The 13412-nt window shown below is 41.2% G+C and overlaps 1 protein-coding gene across 1 annotated transcript in view; it reads right to left on the minus strand.

Moving 5' to 3' along the window:
* lta4h (leukotriene A4 hydrolase) overlaps window positions 1–13412 on the minus strand; it is a 67603-nt gene that overhangs the window by 27172 nt on the left and 27019 nt on the right. Inside the window, exon 10 of the mRNA XM_060843283.1 lies at window positions 13295–13365. Coding sequence (XP_060699266.1) covers window positions 13295–13365 — 71 coding nt within the window. The remainder of the gene's footprint in view (window positions 1–13294; window positions 13366–13412) is intronic.

A 13412-nucleotide genomic window follows, 5' to 3' on the forward strand; every position in this document is an offset into this window, starting at 1 on the left:
AGTTCCAACCAAAGAACACACCCATGAACTAAACAGATTGATTTAATTAGATTCAATCAGATCCCCTACAGTATGGAAACAGGCCCTTCGGCCCAACAAGTCCACACCAATCCTCCAAAGAGTAACGTACCCAGACCATTCCCTTATCCTATATTTACCCATCACTAATGCACCCAACACTGTGGGCAATTTAGCGTGGCCAATTCACCTGACCTGCACATCTTTGGATTGTGGGATCAAGACTTTAGATCCGGTCCTTCAAAGTGCACTCTCATCCCGTGTACTTCTCATGTAGGAACATCTACTGCCTTCCAAAGATAAATAAAGCGAACATACCTGGGTGTCCCATTGTATCAGGCAAAAGGACCCTGCGAGAGAACCTCTCTGGCTATGTCGAAGGCATCTTGAAACCTATTGTACAGTGAACCCCCCCCCCCCCCCACTAACTTCTGTCATGACACTACAGATTTCTTACAGAAACTCAGTACCCATTAACCAGTCGAACCAGAAACATTCCTCTTCACAATGGATTTTTCGGCACTCGTGCATATATACTCACACACACTCTTTCCCCATCCCCACCCCAACATACAGTCAGTCTCCCTCACACCCCCTTACATATAAGCCTATGGGGTGAATTTATATTTGCAGGTACATTCTATTTTATTCAAAAAGCGCACAATCTGTAAGCAGTCAATGCAATATTTTTAAATTCCTTCATTGGAAGTAACAGTTTGACTCCACTTTGGCACAAGACTGACTTTAACCTCACACCTTTAATGCATTGTCCGAGCTAAGATGTCACTTTTTGTTTTAAATATGCTTATAACTTAAGGTTTTATCTTGAAGCAGTAAATGCTAGGGTTTACATAGTAAATGGGTCATTCTAAGTGATTACAGACTTAACAGGCATCTTGGTTTGTCTTATACATCACATCAGTAGTATGACACTTAAACCTTTTCTTATAAATTGTGTCCTATGTATCCTGCCCCAATTGCTGCCTGACGAAGGAGCTGTGCTCCAAAAGCTTGTATTTTCAAGTACACCTGTTGGACTATAACCTGATGTCGTGTGATTTCTAACTTTATAAACCCAAGTCCAACACCGACACCTCTGCATATTCTTAAGCAGACTGACATGGGCTTTTGCCCGAAATGTCGAATTTCCTGTTCCTTGGATGCTGCCTGACCTGCTGCGCTTTAATCAGCAACACATTTTCAGCTCTGATCTCCAGCATCTGCAGTCCTCACTTTTTACTCGAAGATTTTTTCGATACCAAGCTACAGTTCCTAAATCAAGACAACCGTTGATGATTATACTTAGGATACGTTCATTAAACTCCTTTGAAAAAGCATGGTAGGAAGATTTTTCATCACTGTATTTTGCTTGTATTAATGTCAATGAGTCTCATTCCTGATGTAATATTGGCTTGAGATTTCCAGTATATTGTTCTCTTTACTGTAAATACCAAATTTTGATTCAACATATCTGCCTTTTCCTTATTTTAATTTGATATACAATTTATTTACTTTGCACCTCACCACTCTTTCCCTCACAATTGTTAAAATTATTTAGATTTTAATATCCTTTAAAAGTTTTGTTTCATATTCCTTTCATGCAGCAATTACTACCTTACCATCTTTTATTATTGCCTGTTAATAGATTTACTTAATTTATTGTGCATGATCCCTGTCTCAAACTAAAGTCACGCTTATCAAAATCAAACTCTTAGTAATGGTTTCATGTTTCAGATGAACATTGTTTTCCCTTACTCTGTACACTTTTGGACATTCCAACCCAACTCTGATCCTGCATCTCTTTACGAAGTATGACTGAGATCTGGAGTGAACCTTCCAAAGACATATCTCCTTCCTTTCGTGTGCCTCTAAATTATTCAGAGCCAGAGAGAAGCACAACAGAGACTCCCATACAGGTATGTTCATCAGGTAGTCTCTTTCTATCCACAAGCTTCACTTACTATAGTTCAGATACAGAGCCATATTCTGGTCTTTCATATTTAAACAACATTCAAGCAGCTGAACATGTCCAGGACAAAGAACTCACTGGTTCAAGCTTATAAGGCACTACAAGTACTAGAGACAAAAAGCAGTATTACTGTCCCCTTCTGACAGAATTCCCACATTCAACTGTCTCACAGTGCCAGAAACCCAGGTTCAATTCCCGCCTCAGGCGACTGACTGTGTGGAGTTTGCACGTTCTCCCCGTGTCTGCGTAGGTTTCCTCCGGGTGCTCCGGTTCCCTCCCACAGTCCAAAGATGTGTGGGTCAGGTGAGTTGGCCATGCTAAATTGCCCGTAGTGTTAGGTAGGGGGTAAATGTAGAGGTATGGGTGGGTTGCACTTCGGTGGGTCGGAGTGGACTTGTTGCGCTGAAGGGCCTGTTTCCACACTAAGTAATCTACCTATCCTATCTATCTAAATCACACTGTAAGTAATCTATCTATTACCATTTACAATTTTCTCAGTTTCAACTGAGCAAACATCCAGTGGTTTGAAAAAAGGCTGAAGTCCCTATATTCAGAGTAAAACAGGTACAGATCTGTAAAGTGTATCAAGACTGAACTAAAGCATTATTTGCATGCTAGTAACCCAATAAACAGCAGTGAACATTACTTCAGAAGTGTCACTTAACTGCTGACTTCTTTGAGAAAGTAACAACTCAAAAACTTACATAGGAACAGGAGGCTTCCACATTATTCATGATCGTCCCCAACAGTATGTTTTGCCATTCAGTTTTCGTTGGGTGGCTAATCTTAATTTCAATTAACCATTCCTATTCCATATCCCTTGATATCTTGACCCAATAAAAACCTACCAATCTCTGAGCATTTCGGCCGACACATCCTAACTCCAATAGTGCTTCACCTACATTGTACGCTGGTTAAGAACAATATTGGCCGAGGGAACTTCATTGATCTATGCAAAGTATCATATGGAATCTTTTACATCCTGCCAAGAGGTTAGATACAGTGTAAAGGTAAAGTCACCATAGCTCTACTCTGAGAGACAACTAATGGTGGTTTAACATGAACGTCACCAGACCGCAGAGAGGGGAAGAGATTGAGAAGCTTGGACCTTCATTGTGGTAGAGGTCAATTTGGGGATGGTGATGTAACCTGAAAATCCACCTGAAGTACCTATTGGGATTAGAATCAGATAGAGAGTTTTAGTTAACTTTATAAGAAACAATCTTACACATCATTTGAGATTAATTTTCATTTATTCTCATTCCCGAAAGTAGTTGGGGAAATAAAATTATTTCAATTGCATAAACATGCTGAGATGATGATGCAGCAGATCAGTGTTCCTGTGGAAATGCAACATAACTGAACCAATATTAATCTTGAAGCCTTATTTGGAATGTGAGGTTGACCCTGTCTCACACCGAGAAAGATAATGGAATTTTGTCAAGGGAATGAAGCACAGGCTTTAGAGAAGAGACAGAATGGCACTTGGGAAACAGGAAGTGATAAGAATAGAAGTAACAGGTGCCTTGTCACTTTTGGAATGTGTGAAAGAAAAGAAGGTATTTGTTTAAATAAGCTATTTCAGAATTTGATTAACGTATTGTCTGCATGACAATGTAAAAATATCTGATCAATCCTCATTGAGTCAGAGGGCTGTTTCAGAAACTTTTCTCACAATGTTGGCTCAATAAACAATCACTGACCTGTCCTTTGAGGCTCCTGAGATTAATTTGTAACAATCTATAACCTCAGTCGGTACAGGAACTGGCACTGTTGGTGTCACTCTGTTTCGCAAACTAGTTGTCCAGCTAACTGTGCTAACTGATACCATTTGGATTCAGTTGTAAGAGCAATTCAAAAGACAACATCTACAACCAACGTACCCTCCATCAGTACTGCACTGAAGCATTTACTTAGACCGTGGACTCAAATATCTGGATTGTTACTTAGTTACAGCTGGATTATCATTACCGAGTCAACTAGTGAGGTGCTTGTGATTCAGAAGGCTACCAACTTAAACTGGCAAATCTCATGTTTGTTGTGGTTCTATTTGCCGAGCTGGGAATTTGTGTTGCAGATGTTTCGTCCCCTGTCTAGATGACATCCTCAGCGCTTGGGAGCCTCCTGTGAAGTGCTTCTGTGATTTGTACCTGCCGCTTCCGGTTGTCAGTTCCAGCTGTCTGCTGCAGTGGCCGGTAGATTGGGTCCAGGTCAATGTGCTTATTGATTGAATCTGTGGATGAGTACCATGCCTTTAGGAATTTCCTGGCTGTTCTCTTTTTGGCTTGTAGTGTTGTCCCAGTCGAACTCATGTTGCTTGTCATCTGAGTGTGTGGCTACTAAGGTTAGCTGGTCATGTCGTTTCGTGGCTAGTTGGTGTTCCACAAACACCAACTAGCCACGAAACGACATGACCAGCTAACGGAACGACATAACCAGCACACTCAGATGACAAGCAACATGAGTTCAACTGGGAAACACTACTATTATAGGACAAGCTAAACAGAGAACTAGCAAGAAAATGTGTTGCTGGAAAAGCGCAGGTCAGGCAGCATCCAAGGAACAGGAATTTCGACATTTCAAGCATAAGCCCTTCTTCAGGAAAGGCCTCACTTTCTCCTCGCAGGACTAGTAAGCTCAATGTTCTGGAGTACAGATGCTAGAAGGAGGACAGAAGGGGAAGGAAGAGAGGAGAGGAAGGGGCTTTTTCTGAATTTAGGGAAATATCACGCAGTACTTAAAAGGAGGATATTCCTGAGGGATTGTACAGTGAAGCTATACCAGTGGAACTGAGGCATTGTACTGTAGGCTCCCCAATAGTCAGCAGGAAATTGAGGAGCAAATATAGAACGTAGGACAGTACTGAACAGGAATGAGCCCTTTGGCCCACAATATCGAGCATGACACAAAACTAAACTAATTACTCCTGCCTGCTGCTAGTCCATATCCCTGCGTTGCTTATTCACATAATCACGTGCTTATCTAAAAGTCCTTTAAATGCCCCTATCGTATCTGGCTCCACCAGCCTTGGCACCACATTCCCGACTCCTTCCACTAAAAAAAAAGAAATTTGCCTCTCACATCTCTTAAACATTTCCCCCTCTTACCTAAAATGCATGTCCCCCAGTATTAGACATTTCAATTCTGGGAAAACTATTTTGACCATCAACCCTATCCTTTGCATCCCAATTTTAAAGACTATATCAAAGCGTTCCTTCAGCCTCTGCCACTCCAGAGGAAACCACCCAAGTTTTTCTAGCCTCTTCTTATAGATCATACCCTCTAATCCAGACAGCATCCTGGTAAACCTCTTTTGCACGCGATTCAAAGTCTCCACATCCTTCCTGTAATGTGACGACCCAAACTGAATGCAATATTCTAAGCGTGGCCTAACCAAAGTCTTATAAAGCCAAAACATGACATCCTGACTCTTGTACTCAATTTCCTGACCAATAAAGGCAATCATGCCATATGCCATTTTTACTACCTCATCTACTTGTGTGGTCACTTTCACAGAGCTAGGGACTTGAACCCCAAGGTCCCTCTGTATATCAATGCTGTTTAGGGCCCTGCCATTAACTGTATCCTTTTCCTTAACATTTGTTCGCTCAAAGTGCAGCGCCTCGCACTTATCTGGATTAAATTCCATCTGCATGCAAAGGATGGATGGATATAGACCAGGTGCAGGCAGAAGAAATTAGTTTCAGTTGGTGTCATGTTTAGCACAACACTGTGGGTCAAAGGGCCCATTCCTTTGCTATATTGTCCCATATTCTATGCAATTTCTCTGCCCATTTCTGCAACTGATCTATATCCTGCTGTATTCTTTAACAACTGTCTAAATTATCCACAACTTTACGATCTTTGTATCGTCTGCAAACGTACTAGCTCACCCATTTACATTTTCATCCAAGTCATTCATATATATCGAATAGCAGAGGTCCCTGCAGGACACTACTGGTTACGAAAAAACAAACTGGCCACAACATGATTGAAGAATTTAGTCCATTATTCATAGAATGCAAACTTTCCATCCATGTATTTTCCTGGGAGAGCCAGAAAAACATCCTTCCACCAATCCCATCTGCCTTCTATGGACAAGCCGATTCTGAATCCAAGTGGCCAAGTCAACGCAGATCCCATGTACTTTAATCTTCTGGATGAGCCCACAGTGAGGGACCTTGTTGAAAGGCATACTAAAATCCATGTAGGCAACATCCACTGCTCTACCCTCAATCACCTTTGTCAAATCCACAAAAATTCAATAAGACAGAACCTGCCCCACACAAAGCCATGCTGACTGTCCCTAATTAGGCCTTTTTCCCGAATGCGCGTAAATCCTATCCCTAAGGATTCTCTCAAATACCTTCCAAACCACCAAGTATCTAACTGGAATAGTTCCCTGGATTATCCCTTTTTCCCTTCTTGAAGAAAAGAGTAACATTAGCTCCTTGTCAGTTCTCCAGGACCTCTCCAGTGGCTAGCAAAGATACAAAAATCTTCGTCAAAACCTCAGTATTGACCTCTCCTGCCTCCCCCAATAACCTGGGGTAGATATCATCAGGCCCTGGAGACTTACCCACCTTAATGCTTTTCAAGAAACCCAACATCACTTCTTTCTTGGTCTCAAAATGCCCTAGCATACTGGTATGCTCCACACTAATCTCATGTGCCCTTCTCATGGGTGAATACTGACAATGTATTCTTTTAGGGATCTTGCCCACATCCTCTGCCTCCAAGCACAATTTGCCTCCTTTATCCTTGAGGGGTCCTACCTTCTCTCTGGTTATTCTCATTTTTATGTATGCATAGAATGGCTTTGGATTCTCTTTAACCCTACTTGCCAAGGTCATTTGATGGTCCATTTGGGCTCTCCTAATTCCTTGTTTAAGTTCTTTCCTGCTTTCTTTATATCCCTCACGGGCCCTGTCTGATTTTAGCTTCCTAAACCTTATATAAGAATCATAGAGTTGTACAGCATGGAAACAGACCTGTTGGTCTGCCTCATCCATGCCAACCAGATATCCTATATAAATCTAATCCCATTTGCCAGCACTTGGCCCATTTCCTTCTAAATCCTTCCTATTCATATAGCTATCCAGATGCCTTTTATATGTTGTAATTGTACAAGCCTCCACAACATCCCCAGATAGTTCATTCGGTACACACACCACCCTCTGTGTGAAAAAGTTGCCCTTTAGGTCCCTTTTAAATCTTTCCCCTCTCACCCTAAACCTATGCCCTCTAGTTTTGGACTCCCCCACACTGAGGAAACGACCTTAGCTATTCACTCTATCCATGCCTTTCATGATTTTATAAACCTCTATTAAAAGATCACCCCTCAACTTCCAACACCGCAAAGAAAATAGCCCCGGCCTGTTCAGCCTCTCCCTATTGCTCAATCCCTCCAAGCCTGGCAACATCCTAGTAAATCTTTTCAATACTTTCAAGTTTCACAACATCCTTCCTATAGCAGGGAAACCAGAATTGCATGCAGTATTCCAAAAGTGGCCTAACCCAATGTCCTATACGACTGCAACACGACCTCCCAACTCCTATAGTCAATGCTCTGACCAATAAAGGAAAGCATACCAAATGCCTCCTTCACTATCCTGTCTACTTGCAACTCCACTGTCAAGGAGCTATGAACCTGCACTCCATGTTCTTTTGTTCAGCAACACTCCCCAGGACCTTACCATTAAGCGTCTAAATTCTGCTCTGATTTGCCTTTCCAAAATGCTACACCTCACATTTATCTAAATTAGACTCCATCTGCCACTCCTTGGTCCATTGGATCAAGATCCCGCTGTAACTCTGAGGTATTCATCTTCGCTGTCCACTACAAGGATTGGTGCTGGATCCACTGCTTTTTGTTATTGATATAAATGATTTGGAGGTGAACATAGGAGGTATTGTTAGTCAGTTTGCAGGTGATATCAAAAGGAGAACAGCGAATGGTTACAACAGGATCTTGATCAGATGGGTCAATGGGCCAGGAGTGGCAGTCTGTGGTTAGCTTAGATAAATGTGAGGCGCTGCATTTTGGAAAGGCAAACCAGAGCAGGACTTATCCACTTCATGGTAAGGTCCTGGGGAGTGTTGCTGAATAAAGACCTTGGAGTGCAAGTTCATAGTTCCTTGAAAGTGGAGTTGCATATGCTTTTGTCCTTTTGACTAAATTCACAATCTCACTCGTTATCCCAAGGGTGCCTTACCTTGTCATCCTTGTCCTTCCACCTTACTGGAACATGCTAGTCCTGAACTCTGATCAGGAGGTCTTTAAACAACAACTCTCATGTCCCATGTGGACTTGCCCAATAATAGTCGCTCTCAATTAACACTCCATAACTAATACCTAATACTGATGTAATTTGCCCTCCCCCAATTTAGTGCCTTCCCTTCAATATGTAGGGATATCAGGTAGCTGCAAGAATAGTAGGGATGTAATTGGAAAGGTGAAATCCTCGAACAGTATTAGGAGCTTGGATGGGGAGGAATTTATGAAATGTGTTCAAGAAAACTTTTTAAACCAACATTTAGAAGACCCTAACATAGAAGGGACAAAACTTGATGATCTCTTGGGAAGTAAGGCAGGGCAAGTGACTGAGGTGTTTACTGGGACAGCACTTTGGGAGCAGTGACTATAATTCTATTAGTTTTAGAATAGTTACAGAAAATGATAGATCTGGTCCACAAGTTAAAGTTCTAAACTGGGACAAGGACAATTTTGATGATACAAGGCAAGAACTTTCAAAATTTGATTGAAGGAAGCCATTCACAGGTAAAGAGACATTTAGCAAGTGCAAAGCTTTCAAAAGGGAGATGAGTGTTTAGGACCAGCATTTCTGGTTAGTGTCAAGGGCAAGGCAGGTAGGAGCAGATAATACTGGATGACTAGAGATATTGAGGCTCTGATCATGAAAAAGGAAGCATAAGTCAGGTATAGACAGCTGGGACCAAGCGAATCCCTTGAGGAGTATAGAAGATGCAGGAGTACACAAACGAGAATCCAAAGAGATTCTACAAGTATACTAAGGGGAAAGAAAGTAACTAGGGAGCAAACAGTTAAAGATCAAACTTAAAGATCAAACAGACTATGCGTGGAACCACAAGAGATGGGTGAGATCCTAAGAAGCATTTCTTGCATCAGTATTTACCATGGAGGAAGATATACAAGCTAGGGAACTCAGGAAAACAAATAGTGATGTCTTGAAAAGATTCCACATTGTAGAAGAGGTTGTGCTGAAGGTCTTAAAAGCATAAAGGTAGCTAAATCTCTGGGGCCTGATCCAAGTACTTCCCAATACATTATGAGAAGCTAGGCAAGAATTTGTACCAGTGACACCCAGAAGACTGGAGGGTGGCTAATGATGTGCCATAACTTAAGAAGGGCTGCAAGGAAAAGCCAGGGAAATACAGACTAATGAACCCAAGGTCAGTGGTGGCTAAGTTGTTGGAAGAGAGCCTGAGACACAGGATCTACCCGCACTTAGAAAGACAAGGATTGATTAGGAATGGTCAACATATCTGTGTGGGGGAAATAATGTCTCACAAACATGATTGAGTTGCTTGAAGATGTGACCAGGAAGGTAGATGAAGGCAGAGTAGATGATGTTGTCAACATGACTTTAGCAAAGCTTTTAACAACATCCTTATCAATCTGTTTTGCACCCTTTCCAGTTTAACAACATCCTTGCCTACCAATGTCTTGTGCAGCTGCAACATGAACCAACTTCTGTATTCAGTGTTCTGACTGATGAGAGACTGGTGAGAAAGGTTAGATCACATAGGATCCAGGGACAGCTTGCCAATTAGATTCAAAATTGGCTTGATAGTAGGAGACAGAGGATGGTGGTAGAGGGTTATTTTTCAGATGAGAGATCTGTGACCAGTAGTGTGCTGCAAGGATCAACGCTGGGTTCACTGTTGTTTATCATTAATATAAATAATTTGGTTGAGAATATAGGAGGCCTGGTTAGTAATTTTGTGAATGACACCAAAATTGGTGGTGTTGCAGACAGTGAAGGCAGCTATCGAAGAGTCCAATGGGATCTTTGTCAACTGGGCCAGGTGGGACCAATTGTGGCAAATGGGAGTTTGATGCAGCTAAGTGCAAAGTGTTGCATTTTGACAATACAAACCAGGGCAGAACTTACACAGTTAATGGAGGAGTCCTGGGGAAGTTGTCAAACAGAGGGGTGCAGGTACACAGTTCCTTGAAAATGGTGTCACAGACAGGGTGGTGAAGGCAGCACTTGGCATGCTTGCCTTCATCAGTCAGAGCACTGAGTACAGAAGTTGGCTCATATTGGTAACCCACATTTGAATTACTGTGCACAATTCTGGTTGCCCTGCTACAGCAAGGATGTTATTAAACTAGAAGGGTGAAAAACAGATTTACAAAGACGTTACAGAAACTGGAGGATTGGACTTATAAGGAGAGGCTGGATAGGCTGGGACTAGAGGTTAGGAGGCAGATGGGAGATCTTATAAAATCATAAGGGGCATTGAAAGGCTAAATAACCAAGGTCTTTTTCCTATAGTAGGGGAGTCCAAAACTAGATAGTATAGGTTTAAGGAGAGAGGGGAAAGATTTAAAAGGGACCTAAGGGGAAACTTTTTCATGTAGTGGGTGATGCAGATATGGAACAAACTGTCAGAGTAAATGGTAGAGTTGGGCACGATTACAACATTTAAAAGACATTTGGTCAGATCCATGTATAGGAAAGGTTTAGAGGGATACGGGCCAAACGCAGACTAGTTCAGTTTAGAAAAACCAGTCAGCAAGGACAAGTTGGGCTGAAGGTTCTGTTTTCATGCTGTATGATGTGATGACTACAAAACACTTCAGATGCTGGAAACCCGAACAATTCAGAAATTGCTGGAGAAACTCAGCAGGTCTGGCAGCATCTGTGAGACAAAGCAGAGTTAACATTTCAAGTCCACTGACCTTTCTTCAGAGCCATTCTAATGAAGGGTCAGTGGACTTGAAATGTTAGCTCTGCTTTGTCTCCACAGATGCTGCCAGACCTGCTGAGTTTCTCCAGCAATTTCTGAGTTTGGTAATAATGTTCAAAATTGGGAGCGTTGCTACTTCCATAATAACATTAATGTCAGGACTCAAATTTAAACCAAATTACACTTAATTAAAAGAGGTAGTGCAATCTAAGCAGGCAACTTAGAATACTGGATAAAATCTGCAAGTTGACTGAAAATTGGCAGAAGACATTAAAGCTGATATGAAGTACTAAAGTAGAGGAGCAGAGTGAAGGACTTCATAAATTGAATAAGAATAGCTCAGGAGGAAGGCTAATGAGACTGGAGATTGGAATAAACTGTTCACTCATGCTCTACCAAAGCAAAGCAATCAACAAAGTTCCAATTTCTTTTGGTTTACAGTCTAATGTTTTGGCTCTAGATTCAGTTAGTTTTGTTGATTGTTGCTTTTCATTGGATCAGCATGGTAAGCACAGAGTCGACAAAGCTTCCAGTGTCTGACTAGCTTCTGAAGTAACTTGTATACATTGTGCCTTTAACATAATAAAAGATTCCAGGATACTTCACAAGATAGATCTCAAACAAGATGTGAGATCGAGCCACATACAAATATTAGATCAAAGACAGAGTATTTAAAGAGCATCTTAAACAAGAAAGATGGTTAGGGGGCATAGTGAGTGTATTCCAGAGCTTAGTGGTAAGGTAATAAAGGCGTAGTGTCAGTGATGGTGGGATTCAAGTTTGTGATGTGCAGAAACTTAACACTGGAAGAGAATGGAGATCAGCCAATATAGAAGTCACATGATGAATGAAACATCAGAAGTCTTTGGGGAAGAAAAGGATGTTTTAATGACTTACAATAGAGACATTGCCAGACTGGCAACCAATTTTACACAAGGTAGAATGTAGGAGACCAAACAGGATTTAAATAGTCACAGAAATAACAAATGCATGAATAAGGGTTTCAGCAGCTAATGAGCTAAAGTGAAACAAAGTCAAGGAATATTACAGAGGTGTAAGACGATAAGCTGGATTCTGGAGCAGGATATTCAATTAGAAGTCATCTTCAGTTTAAATGTGAAGCAAAGTTGAAGTAACCTAATTCACCCTCAGACACTTGACAGGGAAGAGGGATATAAGTTGGTGGCTGGAGGATCAGAACAGGTGTCAGGGACCAAACATAATGGACTTGATATTTCCAAGATTTCTGCTCATCCAGTACTGGATTTCGGATAAAACGTGTGGGAAATCTGACAGTGAAGTAGTCAACAGAAGTTGTTGGCAATGTACAGCATTGGGAATATGGAACCTGATGTTTTATTTTTGGCTGATGTCATCACGTGTTAGTATGCAGATCTAGATTAGGAGAAACACTAAGTTAAAGCCTCAGGGGTCTCCAGAGATAACAGTAAACAAGAAAGAGGCTATCGTAGTTAATGCTCTGGCTACCACTCAATGAGCAAGAACAAAATCAGTCCATCCTGCTGGGAAACAGAAGAGAAGGGTCTACAGGAGAATGGTGTGACCAATGAAGGCAAGTTAAGAGTCTTTAGCATGAATAGTTCAATGGGATGTCATTTGGGATTTTACTAAAATCTGTTTCAGTACTGTGGCAAGATGGAAATGTGATTGGGAGGAATCAAGCATGGTGTTAAAAGGAAAGTGAGATCCAGATTTGGAAAATGATAACACGTTCAGTCTTACTTATTCCAACAACATTAATAATAAAAATACTAATTTCTCTTTCCTTGCTGTACTTCACATTTGTCAGTATTAAAATGTATCTACAAGCTTCCTTTTCACCTAAATGTAGCATGGATGTAGGTTTGGTCGCTGAGCTGGGAGGTTCATTTCCAAACATTTCATCACCCTACTAGGTAATATCTTCAGTGGGCCTCAGGCAAAATCCAGAACCTCAACCTGAGCTACAAATCTTCTCAAAACTCGATAAATATAGCATTTTTGTATTTTCTAAACTTCATTCCCCTTTACTAGTTTGGTGGTATTTATATGCATGACTAATTTGCATTTAATTCTAAATCTAAGCCATTGGTACAAATGCTCCCCGTGTCAGTCAAGGAGGCAAGATGGCAGCGCCTGGCCTCAACTGAAAATTGCCCAATTTTTAATCTCTTTAATTTCAATGGCAAGCAATCCATGACAAATGGTGATTTAGTAAATCACTTTTCATGTTGCTGAAAATAAAGAAACTGCATAATTTCTGCAAATATTTAACTTTTGTGATTAAGAATCAAGATCAAACAAGAGAATAGCAGTTACTGGAATTCCAGACATTATGCCAGTACATACCAGAAATCCTCCCAGGTTTTGTTGGTGACCAGGTTTCCTGTCCAACTGTGGGAAATCTCATGTGCAATTACCTAAAAATACAAATGTTTTCCTGTTCAGTCACTTAAACCTCTGACAT

This window comes from Hemiscyllium ocellatum, chromosome 23, assembly GCF_020745735.1.
Source record: "Hemiscyllium ocellatum isolate sHemOce1 chromosome 23, sHemOce1.pat.X.cur, whole genome shotgun sequence".
Lineage (NCBI taxonomy): Eukaryota > Metazoa > Chordata > Chondrichthyes > Orectolobiformes > Hemiscylliidae > Hemiscyllium > Hemiscyllium ocellatum.